The sequence below is a fragment of the Typopeltis vanoorti genome, chromosome 3 (assembly GCF_054136105.1).
Source record: "Typopeltis vanoorti isolate ZY-2024b chromosome 3, IOZ_Tvanoo_1.0, whole genome shotgun sequence".
Classification (NCBI taxonomy): Eukaryota; Metazoa; Arthropoda; class Arachnida; order Uropygi; family Thelyphonidae; genus Typopeltis; species Typopeltis vanoorti.
Window position 1 is genome coordinate 121,936,736 of NC_143551.1, and position 13,363 is coordinate 121,950,098.

Below are 13,363 nucleotides of genomic sequence, written 5' to 3' on the forward strand. Positions count from 1 at the left end.
GAATTGCTGAAACAAGATGGACAGGTTTTGGTGAGATAAGAACAACCGACAAACATTGAATATTGTATTTGGGAGATGATGAAAGATATGAGAAAGGAGTTGCAGTGATTGTAAGTGAGAAAGCAGAGAAAAGTCTGATGGAATGGAACCTAATAAATAACTGAATAACTAAAGCTAGATTTTTCTCCAGGTTCACGAAATTGACCATCATATAAGTATATGCACCCACAAATGATGCTGAAGAAATGGAGAAAGCACAATTCTATGAACAACTCCAAAAAAGTGATTGATAAAGTCCCTAAACACGACTTGTTAATTTTGATGGGAGACATGAATGCTAAAGTAGGGAAAACAAAAAACTAGATCGATCACATTGCTATATGTAATACTTTGAAGAGGACATTACAAGATGTAAGGGTTAAAAGATGAGCTGATGCAGCTTCAGACCATTTTCTGCTAACTGCAATAGTTAAATTAAAGCTAGCAAGAAATTCAAAACTAATTTTTAGAGAGTCCTCTACTTAAATACACCTCAATAAAGGTCGAAACTAGTCTGGGTAGTGGCCCCTTCCCTTAATGCATAACATTATACATATCCGCAAGGAGATGTGTTTTGCATTATGGGAGATACTGAGATAGGAGTGATGTTAGCTTGGTCCACCTTTGCACTACCTGACCCCAGTCCTGAAGATACTTTCAGGTGCAAACTTTGTTTGCCCACACTTGGATAAAGGATTAAACTAAATTTATTATAGTCTAACCAAGTGAAAAATAAACTTTCAATGTCTACGGAAAATCCAGAAAATTTATTTTTCAGGATTTCCTGACAAAATAATAAATATTATAAAAGATTTGTATGATGAAAATAAAGGACAAATTCTATTAAATGGAACAGCTTCCAAAAGTTTTTACACCAAAGCTGGTGTTAAGCAAGGTTGTGTCATGTCTGGAACACTTTTCATCACTGTCATAGACTGGATAATGCAGCATACCCTGAAAAACCTGAAAACTGGAATAAGATGGAACATTGACACCACATTAGAAGATATGGACTATGCTGACCACATTGTATTACTATCATCTAGATTTGAAGACATGAAAATTAAGACAGCAAAATTAGAGGAAACAAATAGGCTTACACATCAATGAGAAGAAAACCAAAATATTAAAAATCAACAGTAAAAAAGAATGACCCAATCTTCATAAATGGAAATCAAGTAGAAGTGACAAACACTTTTAATTACCTCGGAGCAACTGTCAACAGAAAGTGATGCCAACGAAGACATTGCAATAAGAATAAAAAAAAAATCTTGCTATGAATAAAAAATCTTGCTTGTTATAATTTTCACTTGCTTTCTATTCTTTTAGATCTTGATTGCTTCCATGATTTTTTCACTGTCATCTCTCCCACGTTTACATGAAATTCGAATTGATTTGGTATCTCTTCAAAAGGGGGTTTGATATTTAGATTTATAGAGTCGTGTTAACATTACAGAATTTACAGAAAATTTAGAAATCATTGAATATAAAAACAAACTTAAAGGTGCAAATTTTTAACTCAACTGTTACATCTGTATTACTTTATGAAAGTGAATCATGGAAATTAACCAAACAACAAGAAAATAAAATAGATGCCTTCCAAACAAAATGTTCACACAGAATTCTCAAAATTTACTGGCCATATTGATATTTACAACAAAACCAAAACCAAACCCATTACAATAGAGTTAAAGAAATGCAGATGGACATGGATAGGCCATGTATTGAGCATGCCAACATCAGAACACACAAGAATAGCATTGACATGGGCACCTGATGTTAAAAGGAAGAGGGGAAGACCCAAAATGACATGGTGCCAGATGGTACTCCAAGAATGAAACAAACTAGGATGGTCGAGCTGGGGAAGAGCAAGAGAAGCGGCACTGGGCCGAAGAGGATGGTACGCTCAAATCATGGCCTCATGCACATTATAGGTGTAAAGAGCAACAAGTCAAGTTAAGTTAATGTCTAGTCATCTCTCTCACCTAACACACCTATCATTTTATTGTAAAAAGCGAGTTAATTACTATAAGATCTCCCCTTCACAAAGCCATGCTATTCTCAACATCTGCAAAGAGCAGATTAGCAATCAGATAGTTAAGAAAGGTAAAATATTTTAGCTTAGGTGACTTAGTTCTGCTCTCAGACAGGTATAAGAATTAAAGGAAAATTAGGTGCACACAGTACAGCACTGAATTCACACAGAACTGTGAACATCAATCATTCAAACAGGTTATTAATCATCCATTCTGAGAAGCTAAAATGGTATTAAATGAACAAGAACACTTTAATAATACAAAGGGTAAATTTGAAAAAAGATTTTCCAAGATTAAGAAATATTAAGGAGATCGGTTAATTTTAAGACAAGGAAGCATAGAAACCTAATAATGATAATTGTAATTATTAAAATTTTCAGGTTTCCAAACAATTATCTTTTTGGAAATTATGGAGACAACTACCATGTTTGAATAAAAACTTTAGTTTAATATTACTAAAATTTTACAATTCGACGGTTCGACCTTTATGTCAAGGTCATCTTCTGGAGCGTACAAATATACACAGGAAACAAGCTATACTACAATCATACTGGTTCGTTAAAGACACTGACTAACTGCTACCACGATTGTTGGCCTGACCTCTGGTGGGGAAAAAAAAAAATTATACATCAACGCTAGAGTCCTATTATTTGTGTTGTCTACTATATACATATATTAACATCATTCCATCCAGTTGGAGTGGAATGGTTTCTAATACTAGCGGATTGGCTAGGGTCCTGACTTATGTTGAATCTTTCATATTAGGTTGGCTGAATGTGTGCCATCCAGATCCTTGGAATTTTCATACCATCTTTATTGTTGATATTTGGGTGGTTTATCAGGATTTCGCAGGATTCTTTAAATTTTCTTTCGTACCATGTTTTTGTGCGGTGTAAGGAGCAGGTTCTTTTCCAGTTGATTTGGTGTAAGGTGTTAAGTGCATGGTCTGAGAGGCCTGCTTCACCATAATGGTTATATTTAATGTGTCTAACGTGTTCTTTCTTGTGTATAGGGATTGTCCGTCCTGTTTCACCAATGTACGGTAAGTTACAGGTGCAGCGGATGCAATAGACTCCAGGATGTGCTAATGGGAGGAGAGGATCCTTAGAGGAGCTGAATATGGTTTTAAGTTTAGTGGGTGGTTTAAATGTGGCATTGAGGTTATAATGTTGTAGGATTCTGTTGATTTTTTCTGATAACCCTTTAATGTATGGGATGGCTATGGTTTTACTGTAATCTAGATTCGTTTTTGTTGTGGTTTTATAGAGTATTTTATTGACAGTATTTTTGTTATAGCCATTGTTTATGAATGTGTCACTAATGATTTTTAGTTCTTGTTTCAGGGCTTGCTGGTTAGAGCAAATAGTTGTGGCTCTGTTTTTAAGGGTGTTTATGACTCCATATTTTTGTGCTGGGTGGTGGTATGAATTCGCATGTATGTATTGGCCCGTGTGTGTCGGTTTTCGGTAGACCGTGAAGAATAGACTGCCTGAAGGAAGACGTGTAACTAGCGTGTCTAGGAACGGGAGCGAATTTTGGTTTTCGATTTCGATGGTAAATTGTATGCGTTCGTGTTGTTTGTTTAGGTGGCGGAGGAATGTGTTCAGCGTTTGTCGCCCGTGCGGCCAGATCGCGAACACGTCGTCAACGTATCTGAGCCAGATTGTCGGTCGAAGCGTGGCGGAATCAAGAGCCCTTTGCTCAAAGGTTTCCATGTAGAAGTTCGCGATTGGGGTGGGATAATGGTGAGCCCATGGCTGTACCTTCCTTTTGTAGGTAGAATTTGTTTTGCCACACGAAGTAACCGGACTTTAGTACGTGGGCAAAGAGGGCGGTAATGTCGGGCGGAAATTTGTTCTGTAGTAGGAGAATTGTGTCATTGATGGGGACATTAGTGAAAAGGGCAGAAATGTCAAAACTGACTAATAGGTCGTCTTTGTCGAGTGTTATGTTTTTGATTTTGTTTATAAAGTGTTGTGTGTTTTTTATGTAGGAGGGGAAATGACCTACCAACTCCTTGAGTGGTGCCGCTAATTTCTTGGCTAGGTGGTAATTGGGACTGTCTATTCCTTCCACTATTGGTCGAAGGGGCACATTTTGTTTGTGTATTTTTGGAACCCCATATATTCTGGGGGGACGGGCGTAGTGGGGTTTGAGTTTTTTTAACTGTGTCTGGTGGCCAAGAAGTGACGGACTTTAGTAGTTTTTCTGTTTTGTCCTTTATCCTTTTCGTTGGGTTATAATTTACCATTTTATGTGTGTTGTTATCAGCTACTAGTTGGTTCGTTTGCAGTATGCATGTTGACCTGTCAAGGACAACAGTGGCACTGCCTTTATCAGCTTTCGTTATTATTATGTTTTGTTTGGCTTTTAATGATTTAATTGCTGCTAATTCTGTTTTAGTCAGGTTGTTCTGTATAGTTTTCTTGGTATTTAGGACATTACTGGTTTCTAGTTGTATTTTGTCTGCTATGTTGTTAGGTAGGGATCTGATGCCTCTTTCAATGTAGTAGATAAAATCCAGTTTGTTTACCTTTTTTGGCGCTATTGCGTAGTTCAGCAGCGTGAGTTCGCTGTTGTTCAGGGTGTGGCTTGATATGTTGATCACATGGTTCTTGCTTGTCGGCGGTTGGTCGCTCCTTGTCTCCCTTGTTTGTTGTTCATTGTTGTTTCTCTTGGAGGAAGTCCTCTGATTGGCCGCCATATTTTGCCGTTGTTTCAACCTGTGGAATTTTTTCTTGAGTTTTTCTTTATTCTTTCCCAGGGTATGCTTGGCCGAATTGTCAGTAATTCTTTCAAGTGTTCGTAGAATGTCTGGATTAACATAGTTCGATAGTTCTGATTGTAATTTAGAAACTAGATTTTGTGTTGTAGCTAGGTTTCGGCAGGCTGTTTGGATCTGTTCTCTAAGCATTGCTTTTTCTGTGCGGTCATAGATACGGAGTGCCTTAGCAGACGTAAATTTCTTTTTTAGCCTGATGCAGATCGGAATGAGGTTATTACTAAGACGACCTATTAGTCAGTTTTGACGTTTCTGCCCTTTTCCCTAATGTCCCCATCAATGACACAATTCTCCTACTACAGAACAAATTTCCACCCGACATTACCGCCCTCTTTGCCCACGTACTAAATCTGGTTACTTCGTGTGGCAAAACAAATTCTACCTACAAAAGGAAGGTACAGCCATGGGCTCACCATTATCCCACCCCAATCGCGAACTTCTACATGGAAACCTTTGAGCAAAGGGCTCTTGATTCCGCCACGCTTCGACCGACAATCTGGCTCAGATACATTGACGATGTGTTCGCGATCTGGCCGCACGGGCGACAAACGCTAAACACATTCCTCCGCCACCTAAACAAACAACACGAACGCATACAATTTACCATCGAAATCGAAAACCAAAATTCGCTCCCGTTCCTAGACACGCTAGTTACACGTCTTCCTTCAGACAGTCTATTCTTCACGGTCTACCGAAAACCGACACACACGGGCCAATACATACATGCGAATTCATACCACCACCCAGCACAAAAATATGGAGTCATAAACACCCTTAAAAACAGAGCCACAACTATTTGCTCTAACCAGCAAGCCCTGAAACAAGAACTAAAAATCATTAGTGACACATTCATAAACAATGGCTATAACAAAAATACTGTCAATAAAATACTCTATAAAACCACAACAAAAACGAATCTAGATTACAGTAAAACCATAGCCATCCCATACATTAAAGGGTTATCAGAAAAAATCAACAGAATCCTACAACATTATAACCTCAATGCCACATTTAAACCACCCACTAAACTTAAAACCATATTCAGCTCCTCTAAGGATCCTCTCCTCCCATTAGCACATCCTGGAGTCTATTGCATCCGCTGCACCTGTAACTTACCGTACATTGGTGAAACAGGACGGACAATCCCTATACGCAAGAAAGAACACGTTAGACACATTAAATATAACCATTATGGTGAAGCAGGCCTCTCAGACCATGCACTTAACACCTTACACCAAATCAACTGGAAAAGAACCTGCTCCTTACACCGCACAAAAACATGGTACGAAAGAAAATTTAAAGAATCCTGCGAAATCCTGATAAACCACCCAAATATCAACAATAAAGATGGTATGAAAATTCCAAGGATCTGGATGGCACACATTCAGCCAACCTAATATGAAAGATTCAACATAAGTCAGGACTCTAGCCAATCCGCTAGTATTAGAAACCATTCCACTCCAACTGGATGGAATGATGTTAATATATGTATATAGTAGACAACACAAATAATAGGACTCTAGCGTTGATGTATAATTTTTTTTTCCCCACCAGAGGTCAGGCCAACAATCGTGGTAGCGGTTAGTCAGTGTCTTTAACGAACCAGTATGATTGTAGTATAGCTTGTTTCCTGTGTATATTTGTACGCTCCAGAAGATGACCTTGACATAAAGGTCGAACCGTCGAATTGTAAAATTTTAGTAATATTAAACTAAAGTTTTTATTCAAACACGGTAGTTGTCTCCATAATTTCCAAAAATGCATTCGGATCACCGTGCAAGCCTAAAAGAAAAGCAAACAATTATCTAATTACTATGACAATATTTCTGATAAAAACTGCTGATTCAGACATGAAATAATTTTCCATTAAAAACGCTACATTAAAGAATGAGATGAAGAATTTGGTAAATGATAAAAAAGAAAAGAGCTTCACTTTTTAAGGGCAGGCATAAATGAAATACTTGTGTAATAATAGTGGGGAAAAAATATCATTTTGGACTATGTGAAAGTTCCTTAATAATATCAGTGAATTAATTTTTGTCTCAAGATACCAGATAGTTAAACCCCCTTTAAACTTGTCCTTACCAGCACATTCAAGTCAGGAATATCTGCATAAATTACTAGTCCTTTAACAGATATATGCACATTAGACATACTATATTTTTTGAATAACAGCTTCATACACATAAGAATATAATATTTGCATCATAGTGATTAACAAATAGTTCATAAAACTCTCTGTTGTAGTATTAATAATTAAATGAACAAAGATGTCTGTAATCACTTACACTTCCGTGGAAATAGCATAAAATTTTAACCAAGTCAGTGATAATGTTCGATAGTATCTTCTGTTGATATATTAGGTTCAGTGGCCTATTAGGAATAAGTAAATTGGCCTTCATGAGCAGAAATTCATCAGAATTGTGTAATTAATTTTTTTCCACAGAGTGCTGCTCTCAATTGTGTAAATTCATGAGTTTTTGTGAAGAAAAATCCGAATTGGAAAATTAAAAATCTTGTCATCTTCATCAGACCATCTTGCTTAGTCCTGCATGAAAAAAATATAAGAATGGCATATATTGACTTTAACTTGTGTTTCTTGAATGTATACACATGCTATCACATTGCATGTACTATTGGCAACAAGACTGCGACTATTAGGAATATGTGTGCTATTTCAATTTAAGTGAAACCATTTTACTTTATGCTTGGTTTGTTATAATGTTCTGAGGATGCCTTGTGATATTTAGCTGAAATAAGCAAAAGATTGCAATCAAAAGTTGGTTTTGAGTACCAGTACCTGCTCTTTTACACACACACACACACACACACACACACACACACACACACACACACACAGAAAGAAAGAGGAAAATTGTTTTACAAAATCAAATTTCCCATATAATGATGCATAAAATAGGATGCAATTATGTCTCCTCACCCTCATATAAATGATAATTAGTTTCCAATAAAAAGATATCATCCTGATCAACAAGTTAACTGTGATAAAAATGCTGAATTTAGTGCAAATTTTTTTTTAAACATAATCACTGAAAGAAACTTACTCTTCCCTAGAGTGTCCCAATATGGGAGTGAGAATGTAACATGACTTGAAGGAGGAATAGGAAATGCAGAATAAAAATTTCCAACTTTATAAGAAATAGCTTCTGAAGAGTTTATGGATATCATTACACCTTTCTGGAAAAAAAAAAAAAAAATAATAATAATAATAATAAATATATATATATATATAAAATAAATAAATACCATAATAACTATTAAATATGATGGGATAATAGAGTTTGGAGTTTTACGATATGTTGTACTGTTTTGAATACTGATGAAATCATTAAAATAAATTTCCTGTTTTTAAGTAAATTTTTCCAAGCAACATTTTATATAAAACTGCTTGTGTTGTATGCCTTCAGGCATACAATACGAGTGAACTAGTGTTGGTTATTATCAGTTTCTAAAATTCAGATTTTCAAAATTGTTATAGCTATAATTATAATTTTATGTTGATTAATATTACATATTCAGACTGTTTCAAAAAATTTGGCGACACAGGAGAAGAAACATCAAGAGATAAAATCTTTTGTGAATGACTCATCCTGTTTAGGAGGATCCACTAGGCCAATAACGGGCTCGTGATGTGCAACATGACAACCTCTTTCAGACAAGCCAACCCTACTTACCTGTGGTAATGCCGCTAGGTGTAAATGTCTTGCATTATGCAGCAAAAGACTACCAACTAGTCTATCTGATTCTGCAGAGAATGTTGCCATGTTTATTCTTCAGAGTACTATCCAGTTGGTATCCCTTCTTACATGGAGCATAATCAGTACTCATCAAGGGAAGGTTGAACACATTGTAGGGACCAAGAACTGCTACCAGTCAAAGGCAGAGCAATAAATCCTTTCTTTTAGTGTTGCACAGAGATCAGCATTCATTTTAGAAATTATGGACTTTACAACCGTGTTATAAATAATTATTTTAATTTCCCGACGTTTTGATAATCAAATTAAGGTCATCATCTGGAGTATATACAAATATACAAGGACAAGCTGAGTTATATTTCACACAGTAAGCTAAAGAAACAATAATTTGATCACTGGTTATTCTACTAGCATGACCTCTAGTGGAAAAAAAAAAATACAGATAAAATTACAAATTAATTATTTAGAAACTACATCAAAGCTAAATTCTATTTAAGATAACATGAGAGAAACACTCTTTCTTATAGACAGTTTTCTTATAGTAACAATGATGTCTTATTTTTAACATTACAATTGTTATATTAGATATAGGATTCTGGATTATCTACAGTCCTGTTTATAGTTAACTCTTAGAGAGAAAGAGTATATTCTACCCATGGAACCTTTCTCTAAGGAGAAAGGTTCCATCGATAGAATATGTACCTTCGATATGCTTGGGATTTTTAGACCATCATTATTGTTCAGACTGGGGTGGTTGATAAGAATCTCACAGGCTTCCTTAAATTTGCGTTCATACCATGTTTTGGTGTGATGTAAACAACAGTTGTTTACATCAGACTTGTTTCTTTATTGTTTCATCATTGTTTCTTTAGCTTACTGTGTGAAATATAACTCAGCTTATCCTTGTATATTTGTATACACCCCAGATGATGACCTTAATATGAAGGTCGAAATGTTGGGAAATTAAAATAGTTATTTATAACACGGATGTAAAGTCCATGATTTCTAAAATGAAAGTAGAGCAATAAATCAGTTCTGCAAACTGGTCATTGGATAGTGCACAGGACTGAACTTGATGGTAATGTACCAAGCAGCTTCCCAACCAGCTGGAAAATAGTCTTGCTGCCATTCAGCCTCTCATATCATGCCAGGAGGGAGTGTCTGAATATGGTAGTATGCTGGGTAGGAAACACTACTGATGCCATACAACATTCATGGGACTGGATACTCTCTATGTGGGAAGCATGTCTGAAAGCCCATCACCCTCATACTTCATGTCCCTATTCTTTAACTCTTCTCAGTACAATCATGAAAGGCATCATAAACAATTACAGTATCACTGAAGATAAAAAAAAAAAAAACATCAGAAATATATATATAAAAATCAATGAGAAGTCAAAAAATAAAATAAAACATAACAAATCCATACAAAAACACATCCACTTCACTAACACTGATGGCCTTAACATCAAAGTACTACCACTTAACTAAAATCATAAACTCAACCTACCACCTCTAAGAAAGCCTCAACTTGCACAACCCATGTGGGATTCTAACTCCATAACTGTTCATCCTGATCTACATGCTGTATAATTTCTTCCATTACATAGGTGATACGTGAATTCACTAGTATAGCAGAGAAGGAAATAATTCAAAATTTATTTCCTTCTCTGCCCCAATTTTCCTTGCTCCATTCTTTTGCATTTATTTACTATCTTTATTGCACTCAAAATTCTGATAACAATGCTAGTCTCTTTGATTATCTTTGAAGCTTGATTTTCTGCAATGAAGATACCCAAATAAATTATAGCAGATCATCTACCTTAGGAACTTCGGTGACCACAACTCAAAGTGGTCTAATCCTTCACTAACCATATTGTCTATTAGGCTTTTTACCTCTGAAACTTGAATATCTGTATCCAACAACCCAAAGAATAATCTTCCTGGTGACATCAGTCTGACACTAAGTGCTATTTCCTAATCTGCTGTTTAGGTGTCAAACAACAACTCACATTTTTCTTTATATCAGCTGTCGTCTAATAATGACTTGAAATAGGCCTATACTTCTTACTTAGTAGGACCTTCTATGACCATAGGCACAAACAAGTTTCATTCATGAACATCATGATGAAACTTGTGGATTTCTGTTCAAGACATGGACTAGTTATTACAAACATCACATTCAAACATAAAAAGGGCATAAATTCACACAGAGAGAACATACAAAAAAACAATTATATCTACTAAGCTTTTTATGCTTGAAAATGTTACAGCAGGTGGTGATATTTTCACATTGGTTCAGGACATAAGGATGCAACAGAATACAGGTACTTTGAAACAGGAAACGACCAGCATATAGTTTGGGTAGGAGTCAAGCTGCATTCAGAAGAGAACTGTACTCCCATGTAAAAACATCACTGGAGAAAAAAAATTAGTTTGAAACAAGAACTAAACCTTGCAGAACTGGTGAAAATGCCTCATGTAAACATCAATCAATTCAGCCAGGAATGAAGCCAGGTGGTTAAGTTCTTTGCAACAGTAGAAAAAACAGAAATTTAAGGTGAATTAATGTATTAATGAATTAAAAAGACAATCCTAGAAAATAAGAAACCAATTTGAAAGTTCCCAACAAGATAGAGCAGATGCACTGAGAGAATGCAGAGAAAATGTAAAGAAAGTTAAGCTATGCATAAAAGGAGCTAAATGAAAATCATGGAACAAACGTTTGGTGAGAATACAAAAAATATCTGTGTTCTTACTAAGAAAAATATCAAAAATTAGTAAAATGATCTGGAAGCTACTGAAAAAGCTTAGATATCAAGAAAAGGTGTAAAAGGAACCAGAGATCATAAAGGTGACATGAAGAATGAAGATAAAGTTATGCTAGATGTCTGGAATAATTACTTTGAAAGTACAGAATAAAACACAAGTGACAGAACAGAGACAGAAAATATTCAAGAAGAATGCGATTAGAAGTACATATATATTGAACAAATAGAGAAAGCCATCAAAAACCTGAAGTGTGGGAAGGCAATTGGAGTAGATGAGATGTAACCAGAAATGCTAAAGTATGGATTTTATAAGTTTCACAGTGGCTGCCTTGCATAATTCAGAAGGCATAGTAAGGTAATGCTTGGAGAACTGGAGATGAGCTTTCATAGTATCCATTTACAAAATGAGAAATGAAACAATGTGGGTATTACAGAGAAATTTTCCTAATAATCATGCTTGCAAAAAAACTTTCAAAACATTGTGAAAGAGAAACTTGGAGAAGAACAAGCTAGATTCTAGCTGAAATAAGAATTGTGCAGGATCAGATTTTCTCTTTAAGACAAACAGTTGAGAAATCATGGATCTGTATTTGTTTGGTAGATGTGGAAAATGCATATGACAAGTTGGCATGTTTAAAATGATATAATTAAATTGGATAAACAAAGCATTGTACCAAGTAATACATAATCTATATTTAAATTATAAATCAGTGGTAAGAACAGAACACAGGGGTGTATGGGGATGTCGAGGAGAGATAGTACCTCTCCACTTGGACGGTTGCACATAATTGTGGTTCAGATGGATTGGTTCTCACTATACACCCAACTCCACTTATGGCTCCAAGAAGCTACTGTAAACTGGTAGTGGCCACACCCCAGTAAAATGTGTCGCCCCACATGCTAAACTAAGTGAGGGTAGCCAGATATGGCGATTTCAAGCAGCGACTGTATTCGGTTAATCGGCTGCAAACAGCATCTGTACTCCATGTTAGGAGCGGCTGAATTCAGGTCAAGGAGTGGTGGTTGACACTTGATGAAACTTAACCATTAAAACCGAATGAACTCTAACCAACCTAAAGATACATGCCGGCTCGACTGTCGCCCGGTCAAACAAAGGTCGCACCCACTATTAGGGAACCAAGATGGTGAAGGCGGAAAATATGCTATTGGAACAAAACATTACCTAGTAGACAGGAAAAACATAACAAGCATAGGAACATGGAATGTAAGAACTCTTCACCAGGAAGGAGCATTGGAAATACTACTGCATGAATTAGACAACTACCGATGGGAAGTGATTGGACTCTGTGAAACCAGATGGACTGGAAAAGGAGAATTCCACCATGGATAGTACAAAATCTTAACTTCAGGCAGGGAGGACAACAAACGCCAAGAAGGAGTAGCACTTATATTAAAACCAAAGGCTCAAAACTCTCTATTGTCTTATAATCCTATCTCATCTAGGATAATTAAAGCAAGATTTAAAACATCAATTGGATCACTGGCTATTATTCAAGTATACTCACCAACTTCGACATCATCAGAAGAAGAAATTGAGGAGTTCTATATAATTTTGCAAAAAGCAGGACAGCAGACATCAAGTCAAAATCTCCTAATTGTAATGGGGGACTTAAATGCAAAAGTAGGCAAAGACTGGGATACCTGGCCAAGAGTAAAGTTCGAGTATGGAGAAAGCAATGAACGTAGCAAAAGCTGCTGAACTTCTGCTCAAATAATAGACCACAATAACCAAAACCCCAAAGAAAATGGACATGGATATCACTAGACAGACAAACCAAGAATATGATACACTATGTTATTGTAAACCAAAGATGGAAATCAAGTATCCTAAATTGTAGATCATTTTCTGCAGATTGTAAATCAGACCATAAGCTAGTATTAGCAAAACTAAGAATAAAGTTAAACTCTGAAAGCACCTTTTATAAACATTGAAGAAACAGAATATAAACATTGAAGAAAACTGGTGCAAATTAAAGGAAATAATATTAAAATCAGCAG

At 35.9% G+C, this 13,363-nt stretch overlaps 1 protein-coding gene across 1 annotated transcript in view; it reads right to left on the minus strand.

Moving 5' to 3' along the window:
• The window catches only part of LOC150108527 (VWFA and cache domain-containing protein 1-like), a 420,515-nt gene that overhangs the window by 224,702 nt on the left and 182,450 nt on the right, over positions 1 to 13,363 (minus strand). Inside the window, exon 11 of the mRNA XM_090415949.1 lies at positions 7,923 to 8,055. Coding sequence (XP_090272075.1) covers positions 7,923 to 8,055 — 133 coding nt within the window. The remainder of the gene's footprint in view (positions 1 to 7,922; positions 8,056 to 13,363) is intronic.